The sequence below is a fragment of the Callithrix jacchus genome, chromosome 11 (assembly GCF_049354715.1).
Source record: "Callithrix jacchus isolate 240 chromosome 11, calJac240_pri, whole genome shotgun sequence".
Classification (NCBI taxonomy): domain Eukaryota; kingdom Metazoa; phylum Chordata; class Mammalia; order Primates; family Cebidae; genus Callithrix; species Callithrix jacchus.
The window spans coordinates 36449546-36462301 of NC_133512.1; the positions used below are offsets into that span (position 1 = coordinate 36449546).

A 12756-nucleotide genomic window follows, 5' to 3' on the forward strand; every position below is an offset into this window, starting at 1 on the left:
GCTGAGAATGATGGTTTCCATCTTCATCCATGTCCCTGCAAAGGACATGAACTCATCCTTTTTTATGGCTGCAGAGAATTTCATGATGTATATGTGCCATATTTTCTTCATCCAGTCTATCATTGATGGGCATCTGAGTTGGTTCCAAGTCTTCGCTATTGTGAATAGCGCTGCAATAAACGTATGTGTACATGTGTCTTTACAGTAGAATGATTTATAAACCTTTGGGTATATACCCATCAATGGGATTGTTGGGTCAAATGGTATTTCTGAGAGCCAGAGTTTCAAGCTGGGAGGTGGTTATGTTATTGCAGTGACAAAGAAGAGGATGCAGAAGAAATTCTGGAAAAGAGATTTCAGAGTACTTGGTGCCTCTGCTAAACATTTAAACAACGCAAATTGCTAAAATTATCTTCATCATTTTCATTAAATCATTCCATTGGCCAAAAAATGTCTACTATTTTCCCAAATTAATTTCTGGAGCACAGAAAGGTATCCAAGAATTGTGTTCCTAACCCAGCTCCTTCTGTCCTGGCCAGACTTTTTCCAGCTCATCTCATCTGTAACATTTCTGAGTTAGCGAACTCTTTCCTTCTTTGTTCTTCCTGTACTCCCAACACCTTCCCCTTGTAATTGGCTACAGGTTTGTCCTAGACAGAATTAGGAAGAACTGAAGTCAAATCTTGCCCTTACCACTTGTTAGCTATATGGACTCAGGGTTGTTTTGCTCAGTTTTCTCATCTGTATAACAGGGCTAATAAAAACAAACTTGTAAACTTCTTTTGACAGTTTTGTAATATAACACATGGTACCCATTCAGTAAATATTGGTTTCTTTCTTCCCTGAAAACTCGAATAATCTTTTCATTCTCCATTGTCTCCCATTTTTTATGTCATGTAAACTGAATTATCTAAATTCTTCAAGGTCAGAAATCTGGGTGTTTGTTTTGTATCTTACCCATTCATCATGGTCAGCAATAAGCACATTACTTAGATATAGTAGATGCTCATTAACGTTTAAATGTCACTACTGAAAATGGATATAGTTGAAACTCCACATTCCCTGGACTCTATTACAGTTTTTCTTTTGACTTTTTACCATTACAAAATTCAAATAGGCTTGGTGAGGTGCGGTGGCTCACACCTGTATTATCAACACTTTAGGAGGCTGAGGCAGGCCGATTATGAGGTAAAGAAATGGAGACCATCTTGGCCAACAAGGTGAAACCTCATCTCTACTAAAAATATAAAAATTAGCTGGGTGTGGTGGTGTGCACCTGTAGTCCCAACTACTTGGGAGGCTGAGCCAGGAGAATGACTTAAACCTGGGAGGCAGAGGTTGCAGTGAGCCGAGATCATGCCACTGCACTCCATTCTGGCAAAACAGTGAGACTCTGTTTCAAAAAAAAAAAATTAAAATAGGCTCATTAAAAAAATAGATTGTAAGAATAAGGAAAATAAAAAATATCCATAATCTTATCCAGAGACAACTGTTAAAAATTATGATTCCACCCCCCATGTAAATTCAGTTACCACAAGGATAAGTTTCTGTCATATTCCATCTATATTGTGCTCTAACAATGAGCAAGTTAAAATGAATACCTGGCAATAAGGCAACTGTGTGGTTATAACTGTGGTATTTTGATACTTCTTTTTTTTTTTTTTTTGAGATGGAGTCTTGCTCTGTTGCCCAGGCTGGAGTGCACTGGCACGATACTTTCATTTTGGCTTCAGAATAACATCACCAGTAATTAATGAAATGTTATCAAGAGACCAAAAGTCAAAAATGACCATATGGCAAAATTGTAAAATATTGATGCTTATATGTAATTTCTGTGGCTTATCAGCAACTTCAATAAATCTGTGAGAAGCTTATGATTGGTGAGTGGAGAGTATGTCAATTTGATCCATTTTAGAGACAAGGAAATTGGAGAGAAAACATTTAGAAGAACAAAAAACAGTCAACCCTACCTTTAAATAAATAATTACCAATAAATGAGAATAATTTTAACATTCCTTGAGATATTCTTCAGAAAATTAGCCTTGCCTTACTCTTATGAGCACTCTTGCCCTATTGTACTAGAAAATAACATTTTCACGAAGAAAGGGAGGCCACATAAAATTCCATTTATAATTACAGAATTGAGAAAGTTAAAGAAAATCACATAGCTCATTGATTTAAAAATGTATTAATACAAATAAAATGTCAGAACTCAAATGTCTCAAATTTAATTCCAGAAAAAAATAAAAATTATAAAATAAGCTTTTCAAAATTTATAGAAAATATTTCTAATGTCAGATCAAATGGTAGTTTTAGGTTTTTTAAAGGAATCTCCATTTGATCCAGCAACCTCACTACTAGGTATCTGCCCAGAGGAAAAGAGGTCATTAAATGAAAAAGACACCCGCACACACCTATTTCTAGCAGCACAATTTGCAATTGCAAAAATATGGACTAGCCTAAATGTCCATCAACCAATGAGTGGATAAGGAAAAATGTGGTATATATATATATACCATGAAATACTACTCAATCATAAAAAGGAATGAAATAATGGCATTTGCAGCGACCTGGATGGAGGCAGAGACCATTATTCTAAGTGAAGTAACTCAAGAACAGAAAACCAAATATCACATGTTCTCACTTATAAGTGGGAGCTAAGCTATAAGGATGCAAAGTTCTAAGAATGATATAACGGCTTACAGGAACTTGGGGGAAAATATGGGAGGTGGGTGAGGGATAAAAGACTACACACTGGGTACAGTGTCCACTGCTCAGGTGATGGGTGCACCATGATCTCAGAAATCACCTCTAAAGAACTCATCCATGTAACCTAAAAACACCTGTTCCATTCAACTACTGAAATTTAAAAAGAACGTACAAATATTTTTTAATGTTTAATGTAATCTGAATAATAAATTACCTAGAATCCATATTTCAAAAGCTTTTTCAGTGGTATATAAAAACCAAGAAAACATAACGAATGATCCCTCACCTGCTTGGAGAGGAGCTCCTTGCAAAGTGTGTACAATGTAATGAACTTTCGGGCTAATGAGCGCGCATCCACAAAACCTTCAGCAACTAACATGATTTCACAGATTAGCTCAATGTCAGGGGCCACCATGGCACAGGGTCTAAAAAGTAAATATGAATTTTTTTGTTTTAAAATGTGACAGGGTGATAAGTACAAATTACTGAAATCAAGTGATTAATTCATACCAACATTTTAACCATTCCTAAGCAGGTCATAATTACGTCTGTCAATCACAGCTATTAAGAGCCTTCACTTCAACTAAAAAAATGTCCACTCATTACTGAATGCAAAAAATGAAAGCCTGGAATGACAGAAGCACAGGCATAGGAGTTCAAAGAAAATCCATGAATACATTCTGTAGACTTCTGGTATAAGTTGTCACTGCAGAAAGAGGAATAGTGATGTTTTGAGCTAGGGGCCAGCCTTTTCTGTGGTGTGCTGGTTAATGTCTTGACAACCAGCTGTCTAAAAAATCGCATTTGCTTATTTTCAATGAATAAATCCTTCTACCATGGCTGATTCCCAGCTACCAACACAATGTCACGAAATGTTGAGCCGAGAAGTATACCACCATACAGACACAAAAGACAGAAATAACCTCAAGAGCATAAATATCAGTAAAATAAATAGTTATAAAGTGACCAGTTTGGAGCATTTATCACCTTTGGTTTTTTTTTTTAAGTTTTTAAAGACGGGGTTTCACCATGTTGGTCAGGCTGGTCTTGAACTCCCGACCTCAGGTGATCTGCCTGCCTTGGCCTCCAAAGTGCTTGGTTTACAGGCATGAGCCACTACACCCGGCTGATCACCTTTGTTTTTAATACAATTTATTGAATCAAAAGTTGATAAAATTTAGTTTTCATTAAACTGAAGAATCAACTCAGAAAATTCATGAAGGCTGAACCATCAGCTCTTGAGAGCTTGTACCAGCTGTCTCCAGCACACTACAGCCTAGGGCCAACTTGGATAGACTTGTAAAGGGCACATTTAGAAAAACATAGCTTCAAATCCCCTTTCTTTTGGAGAGGGACTAAAAAGTCCCTCTCCAAAGACAGCTGCTATTCTCAGCAACGTTTGAAAAAATTCCACCTAACTGAAGTTAAGTGCAAAGAAGAACAGTATATAACTAAATAAGCTCATTATTTTATACTTCCTAAAGTATACATTCCAGTAATACCTAGCCAACTGGTTTTGTAAATATAATTATAGCCTATTTCATGCAAACCCGATTTTAATCCTGAACATCAAATCTTAAAGTATCTTTGGATTTAGGTTATTCAATACCTCTTATATCTTAACTGACCTCATTTTTTTAACACATTTATTACTCTTCATCACATGATGGAAGATGATGAAGAGTAAATGGAGAGAGAAAAAGCTAGTATATCTATATATTTTATACCTACATTAATATAGACAACTAATTTTTATTGAGCACTTCATACCACATAGGGTGCTAAAATCTTTTTATGTACTCTCTCACGTAACCACCGCAACACTATGAAGTGCCCATTCCTCTTTTTATTTTACAGAGATGCAGACTGATGTTCCCCGAAGATCAAGCACAGGCTGTAGGCCTCCTGGTTGGTAAGTGGTGGAATCAGAACACTCGAAAGGCGCAAGCATACGGCTTCCATGAGTGAATAATGCTTTCATCTTCCATTAATTATTAAAAATTCACAAAACAATTTCAAATTTCAAGTCCCAAATGAAAGACAGTATGAGATAAGTTGGGTCACAAATAGAATACCGGAAAGGCACACAGTTTTCCAACAAAGCTATTCTGTAGTTATTACATTTATTTCTAGAATGGTTATTCTCTCTCTAGATTGTTTTTTTTTTTTGAGGCGGAGTTTCGCTCTTGTTACCCAGGCTGGAGTGCAATGGCGCGATCTCGGCTTACCGCAACCTCTGCCTCCTGGGTTCAAGCAATTCTCCTGCATCAGCCTCCTGAGTAGCTGGATTACAGGCATGCACCACCATGCCCAGCTAATTTTTTGTATTTTTAGGAGAGACGGGGTTTCACCATGTTGACCAGGATGGTCTCAATCTCTTGACCTCGTGATCCACCCGCCTCGGCCTCCCAAAGTGCTGGGATTACAGGCTTGAGCCACTGCGCCCAGCCTCTCTATCTAGATTTTTTTCAAGAAAGATAGACATTAAAAAATTACTATGCTAGAGAAAGCTGTTATGAGGAAAGGAAAACATTCAATACAGGATGGTAGAATAATTAGTTAGAATAATTGATTAACTGCTAGGGTAAATAACTGTTTAAACACTCATTTCATATTACCAACCAAAATAAATTCTCATCAGATGAATTACATTTAATAAGTACAGTAACATTATAAAAATTAGAAGAAAATACCAATAAAATTATGGTTAAATATCTAGATGAATGGGCAAGCGAACTCCAGGCTTAAAAGAATGGGAAAAGATCACACTAAAAACTGCAGAGGTTCTTAGAATATATGTGAAGTGGAACATTATTATTTTGAAAGCACATTGAATAGGTGAAAACACATATTGAGAACCCTAAATAATACCCCAAAATAAAACTAATAATCCTCTAGCTTATCATCAAAGAAAAAGGAAGAGAGAAAAGATTTAAGTTACCCATGTATCAGGCATGAAACTCAAGACATCACTACATATAATAAGGGAATATTGGCCTCATGAATGTCTTCTTTTGAGAAGTGTCTATTCATATCCTTTGCCCAGTTTTTGATGTTTTTCTTTTTCTTTTTAAGTTCCTTCTAGATTCTGAGTATTAGAACTTTTCTCCCATTCTGTAGGTTGCCTGTTTACACTGATGATAGTTTTTTTTTTTGCTGTGCAGAAGCTCTTCAGTATAATTGATCCCGTTTGTCAATTTTGGCTTTTGTTGCCATTGCTTTAGTATTTTAGTCATGAAGTCTTTGCCCTGAATGATATTGCCTATGTCCTAAATGGTATTGCCTAGGTTTTCTTCTAGGGCTTTTATGGTTTTAGAGTCTATGTTGAAGTCTTTAATCTATCTTGAGTTAATTTTTGTATAAGTTGTAAGGACAGGGTCCAGTTTCTGTTTTCTGCATATGGCTAGCCAGTTTTCTCAGCACCATTTATTAAATAGGGAATCCTTTCCCCATTGCTTGTGTTTGTCACGTTTGTCAAACATTAGATGTTTGTAGATGTGCAGGGTTACTTCTGAGGCCTCTGTTCTGTTCCATTGGTTATATCTCTGTTTTGCTACTAGTACCATGCTGTTTTGGTTACTGCAACCTTGTAGTATAGTTTGAAGTCAGGTAGCATGAGGCCTCCAGCTTTGTTCTTTTTGCTTAGGATTGTCTTGGCTATATGGGCTCTTCTTTGGTTCCAAGTAAAATTTAAAGTAGTTTTTTCTAATTATGTGAAGAAAGGCAATGATAGCTTCATGGTAAGAACATGGAATCTATAAATTACTTTGGATGGTATGGCCATTTTCATAATATTGATTCTTCCTATCCATGAGCATGTAATGTTTTTCTATTTGTTTGTGTCCCCTCTTATTTCCCTGAGCAGTAGTTTACAGTTCTCCTCTAGGGAGGAGATTCCGCAAGTGCTGAGGCAGAAGCAAAAAACCTCAACCTATTTCCGTATAAATAATGAAGAAGAAAGTAACTAGAAATATAAACAGTAGTAGTTATTAGTTATTCATATGTGATTTTAGTTATTCATAGGTGATCTTAATTCTTTTACTAATGCCTCTCAGGTCGTAAGTGTAAATCTGGGGTGACATTGTGAAATGAATGACACTAAGGCAAGATGCTCTAAGCCCTCTGTCATGCCTGCATAAGGGCTGCTGGAGGGTGCTTTGGCTGTGTGGCAGCCTCAGCACTGGGAAAGCTCCTGCAGTTTAGGCAGGTAGGGAAGGAGACGTCCAAGATGACTGAGACATCTACTGCCCCGGGGGAGTTAGGAGAAAACTCCAAGTCTCCATGCTCTTGTGTAAGGCCTGATGGCTGTCAGGCAGACTGACAGAAATCCAGGAGCTTAATTGTCTCTATGTGATGCTGTGCTGCAGTGGTCACATTCCATGTCCACTCCCATGTTCTGCTCTGCACTTGGTTCCTTTCTTCTTAGAAAAGATAATTAGTAATAGTAATATATATCTTAATGTCTTAGTACTTTAATGATAAATATGGAAAAAGTGCTGATGCGTTATGCTCCTTACCTCACGTCCAGTGCCAGAAATTCCTGAGCCCCTACCTGAATGACTCGTGATATACTTCACCCTATCACTGCCATGCCCTATCTACCCTGCCCCCAGTATCCAACCAACAAGACCACGCCCTACCTACCCCACCCCCAGATTTGCAACTCAATAAAATTGAGAACATCCCAGCATTTGGGGCCACTGCTGGTCTCTGAGATTTAGTTAGCAGTGAACCCCCGGGCCCAAACTCTCTTTTCCCTGAGCGAGGGGAGGGAGAGCATTAGGACAAATATCTTCATGTCTTGCATCTTTTATTTCTACAATTTCTCGTCTCCACACCAGCCGGGAGGGGCTCACGGAACCCTGTAGGGCTGGACCCTATATTCTCCTTGAAGAGGTCCTTCACATCCCATGTAAGTTGTATTCCTAGGAATTTTATTCTCTTTGTGGCAATTGTGAATGAGAGTTCAAACATATGAAAAAAAGCTCATCATCACTGGTCATTAGAGAAATGCAAATCAAAAATCACAATGAGTTACCATCTCAAACCAGTTAGAATGGTGATCATTAAAAAGTCAGGAAACAACAGATGCCAGTGAGGATGTGGAGAAATAGGAATGCTTTCACATAGTTGATGGGAGTGTAAATTAGATCAACCATTATGGAAGACAGTGTGGCGATTCCTCAAGAGTCTAGAACCAGAAATGCCATTGGACCCAGCAATCCCATTAATGGGCCTATACCCGAAGGATTATAAATCATTCTAATATAAAGACACACACACACATAAGTTTCTTGCAGCACTATTTACAATTGCAAAGACTTGGAACTAACCCAAATGCCCATCAGTGATAGACTGGATCAAGGAAATGTGGCACATAATGTGCCATGGAATACTAAGCAGCCACAAAACAGAATGAGTTTATGTCCTTTACAGGGACACGGATGAAGCTGGAAACCATCACTTTCAGCAAACCAACACAGGAACATAAAACAAAACACCACATGTTCTCACTCATAAGTGGGAGTTGAACAATGAGAACACATGGACACTGGAAGGGAAACGTCACACACTGGGGCCTGCCAGTGGATGGAGGGCAAGGGAAGGGAGAGCATTAGGACAAACACCTAATGCAAGTGGGGCTTTAAACCTAGATGACAGATTGATGGGTGTGACAGCAAACCACAATGGCATGTGTATACCTATGTAACAAACCTGCATGTCCTGCACATGTATCCCAGAACTTAAGGTATAATAAAAATTTAAAAAATAATAACAAGGGAATATTATGAATGACATGGTTTGGCTGTGTGTCCCCACCCAAATCTCATGTTGAATTGTAGTTCAGTGATAGGGGAGGGACGTGGTAGAAGGTAACTGGATCATGGGAGATTTTCCCCAGGCCATTTTCATGATGTTGAATGAGTTCTCATGAGATATGATGGTTTTAACGTGTGTGGCACTTCCCCACTTCAGGCACGTTCTCTCCCTCTTGCTCTGCAATGTAAAATGTGCTTGCTTTCCTCTTTACCTTCTGCCATCAGTGTAAGTTTCCCGAGGCCTCCTAACAATGCTTCCTGTAGGGCCTGTGGAACTTCAAGTCAATTAAACCTCTTTTCTTCATAAATTACCCAGTCTCAGGTAGTTATTTATAGCAGTGTGAGAACGGACTAACACAATGAACAAATGTGTGCCAATAGATTCAACTATCTAGATAACACCAATAAGTTCCTTAAAAGGTTTAAATTACCAAAATGAAATCAAGAAAAACGAAATATCAGAAAAGCCTCATATCTATTAAAGAAACTGAATTTATTATTATAGAGATTCCAGTAAAAATCTCTAGGTTTTTACTCACTGATTAATTCAATCAAATACTTAAGGAGTAAATAATAGCAATTCTACACAAACTACACAAACTCGTAAGAAGATAGAGAAGAAAACACTTGCCAATTTAGTTTATGAGGTCAGCATTACTCTGATGCCAAAGCCAGACAAAAATTTTACAAGAAAGGACAGTATAGAACAATATCCCTCATGGCACAGATTTAAAAAAATTCCTTAACAAAAGAGTGTCATATTGAATCCAGCAGTACCTATTAATAAAATACCTACTGATCTAGTGAAGCTTATCCTTGGAATGCAACATTGAAGGACTGCTTAGCATTTGAAAATCAATCAATATAGTTCAGCATGTTAACAGAACAAAGAAGAAAACCCATATGAAAACTATAAAACCACAATGCTTATAAAAGAACACATGGTTAAAAAGTTTTCCAGGCTGGGGCTAAGCAAATTTTCATGGATAGGATATTAACAACAAAAACAAATTGTTCAACTGTATTTCATCACATTTAAAACTTCTATCTTTGATGAGCACAAGAAAATGAAAAGGCAAGCCACAAACTGAGAGAAAAAATATTTGCAATGTATGTACTTAACAAAGAAACGGATGCAGAATACAGCATTTCACAAAAGACGGTAGAGCAATAGACAGTAAGTATGTAAAAGAGGCTCAACATCATTAGCCATCATGAAAATGCAAACTAAACCTATAACGACATACTACTACCTATTAAATTGGCTAAAATTTACAAAGGCTGACAATATCAATTTTTGACAAGAATGTGAGCACCTAGAATTCTCATACACTGATGGTGAGGGTGTAAACTTGTAAAATCACTTTGGAATCCAGACTGGCAGATTCTTATAAGTAAAACATACATTTGCCATGTAGACCAGCAATTCCAGCCATAAATATCTGCCCCAAAGAAATAAAAATATATGTTTATATAAAGATTGTACATGAATGTTCATAGCTGCTTTATTCATAATAGCCCCAAACTGGAAATAGCCCAAGTGTCCATCAACTAGTGAACGGATCAACAAATGGTAGTAGGTGTATATAATAGAATACTAATCAGTGAGAAACAGGAACAAACTACTGATATGCTCAACAACTTGGATAAAGCTCAAAACCACAATCTTCAAAGAAGCCAGACACAAATAAGTACATACTGTTCAGTTTCATCTACATGAATTCTAGGAATGACAAATGTAATCTATAATCACAGAAAGAACATCATTGGTATGGGAGGCTCACTTCAAAGAGGCAGAAGAGAACTTCTGGGGGTATGAAAATATTCTGTACCTTGATTGTGGTTGTGTTTTCACCACTATTCACTTGATTATATTAAATTACACCTGAATGTTTTTACTATTACCTAGTATGGTGATAGGTTTCAAAATTATCTCTCTAAACCTGATGGCTCATTCTCTAAAAAAACATAAACCACAGTTAAACTCTGTAAAATTGTAATACACAGTTTTCTGGAAAACTGAACCAAAAGAGTGGCATCTGAATGAAGTTGACTTAAATTATAAGTGAATCATAACTGATAGTAGATGTAGCAACACACGTTCTTTCATAGACTCCTGCTAAGCGCATACACTGGTAGAGTACTTTTGAAAAGTAGTCATCGATAGGGATTTTAGTCATTCTCTTAAGTAATTCTACATTTAGAAATCTACTCTGAAATAAGAATGAAATGAATAACCTGAAATAAGAATAATTTTTAATGTGAATAGATGTTTGTAGCCTGCTACTTCATTAAAATAAAAAACAAAAATGAAAACACAAACCCTACATAATAGACAACAGGGAATGGTTAAGAAAATTGTGAACGAGGCATGAGAGGGACTATTTCAGAGCTATGTAAAATGGTGTTTTTCAAGATTCTTAAATAATATGATAAAATCTGTATGTCAAAATATTAAACGAAGAGAACTAAAGAAAAATCATGCCTACTGTAATATCTTAATCCTACAAAATGTAAATTATAAAAGAGGCTAGAAAACATTTAACAATCATATCTGAATGGTGATGTAATTTTTTCTTTATTCTTTTCTGTATTTTCCAAACAGTTCATAATTTATGAAAATTATGTTTTAATAAAAAATATGCATTACAAAATAGCTAATAGTAAATATTCAAATACACCATGTAACTTCTAAATACTGATTTTGAGTCGTGGTTTCATAATTCAAAAGCTTGAATTTATCATAGTGAAAGTTTTGTGTATAAAAGGAGCCCAAAGAAATCGTAAAGGATTTTCCTTAGGAAATTTCAAGTAAAAGCAAATCACTTCTACAGTGCAAACCAACAACATTAGGTGGCATGAGTGTACCAGATGCTAAGCCACAAAGATAACACTTGCCTGAAAAGAGCTTTGAGGTTTTCCGGTAATTCGGTTCGACCAGCATAACCCGGGTTCATAGTAATAAATATTCCAACTGATGGCTTCAGTGCAATAGCTTCCCCAAGAAATACAAATCTACCATAAAAAGAATGTTGATGATATTAAATGTGTTCATTGAATATGAATGCACATTGACAAATGCAAACCACTGCAAAATGCAAATTATTATTAGGAAGCTGTTTATTCTGTGTAATTTTCTTTAAAATTCATAAGCATACATATTTTGAATACATTTTGAAGCATATTTATTAAAAACACCCTCCAGAGCAATTATAAAAATACAAAATATTCGTTTCTCTTTTAGTATAGCCTTAGTGTCCTAGAGTATAAAAATAAGGACTTGACTATTTTAACATTTAATGGAAGGTGATGGCATTTTTACCTTCAACATGGGCTGCAGTTCCTTGAATGGGATGTTGCATAGAAAGAGAATGCCCATACTAAGAGGAGAAAGGAATGCCCTGTTCAGTCTTATATTTTGTCTATTTCTTCAACCTCTTTCTTTCTCTTTCCCTCCATACCTTCCATTGACTCAACAAAAATCTATGAAATATCACTGAGGTGTAGAATAGCTCTGGAGCCAGACTCTGAGTATTCAGATACCAGCCATATCACTTTAGGCAAGTTAATTATCCTCCCTATGTTCCAATTCCAATTCCCTCATCTAGTAAAAATAATAATAGTATTACCCACCTTACTGGATTATGCAGGGATTTAAAGGGGATTATAAATATAAATGGGTAAAAGTACAATGAGTATTGACAATCATGGTCAATACTCAAGAGATGTTAGCTATGACTATTGCTTTTACTGTCACTTGAAGGCATTGGAGAAACAGTGAAAGATTTTCAGAAAGATTTGCAAGGACCCAAGGGGATTGTTGCTGGCCAGAGAATTGAATGGTAACGTGCTATGGGAGCCATACTGAGAGATGGGTAGAAGGAAACTTTCAAATGAGGGCAAATGAGACAAAATATAAGGCTGATTTCTTGCTGAGAGGGGAGAGCTGAAGCAGTTAAGAAGCTGGGTCGGCATCATGGAAGAGAGAAGATACAGAGAAAAAAATCACAGTGTTTAGGACTAAGAGTGTCTCATACACCAGGTAATTAAGAGCAGGTGGATTTTGTACAGTCAAGGTAAAAATGGAGAAAACTTCATTTCCCAGAATGTCAGGCTAGGGAAGGCAGACAGGCTGACAGGGCTGCTCACACACAGAGAGGTGGCTCTTGCCACAGGATAACTGCCTACTTTCCCATTGTATACAGCAGGGACAGCCACAGTCAAAGGT

The 12756-nt window shown here is 36.8% G+C and overlaps 1 protein-coding gene across 1 annotated transcript in view; it reads right to left on the bottom strand.

Annotated features, from left to right (window-relative positions):
* The window catches only part of DNAH11 (dynein axonemal heavy chain 11), a 426042-nt gene that overhangs the window by 199236 nt on the left and 214050 nt on the right, over positions 1-12756 (bottom strand). Inside the window, exons 35-36 of the mRNA XM_035253682.3 lie at positions 11427-11543; positions 2996-3134 (exon numbers count right to left, since the gene is read on the bottom strand). Coding sequence (XP_035109573.3) covers positions 2996-3134; positions 11427-11543 — 256 coding nt within the window. The remainder of the gene's footprint in view (positions 1-2995; positions 3135-11426; positions 11544-12756) is intronic.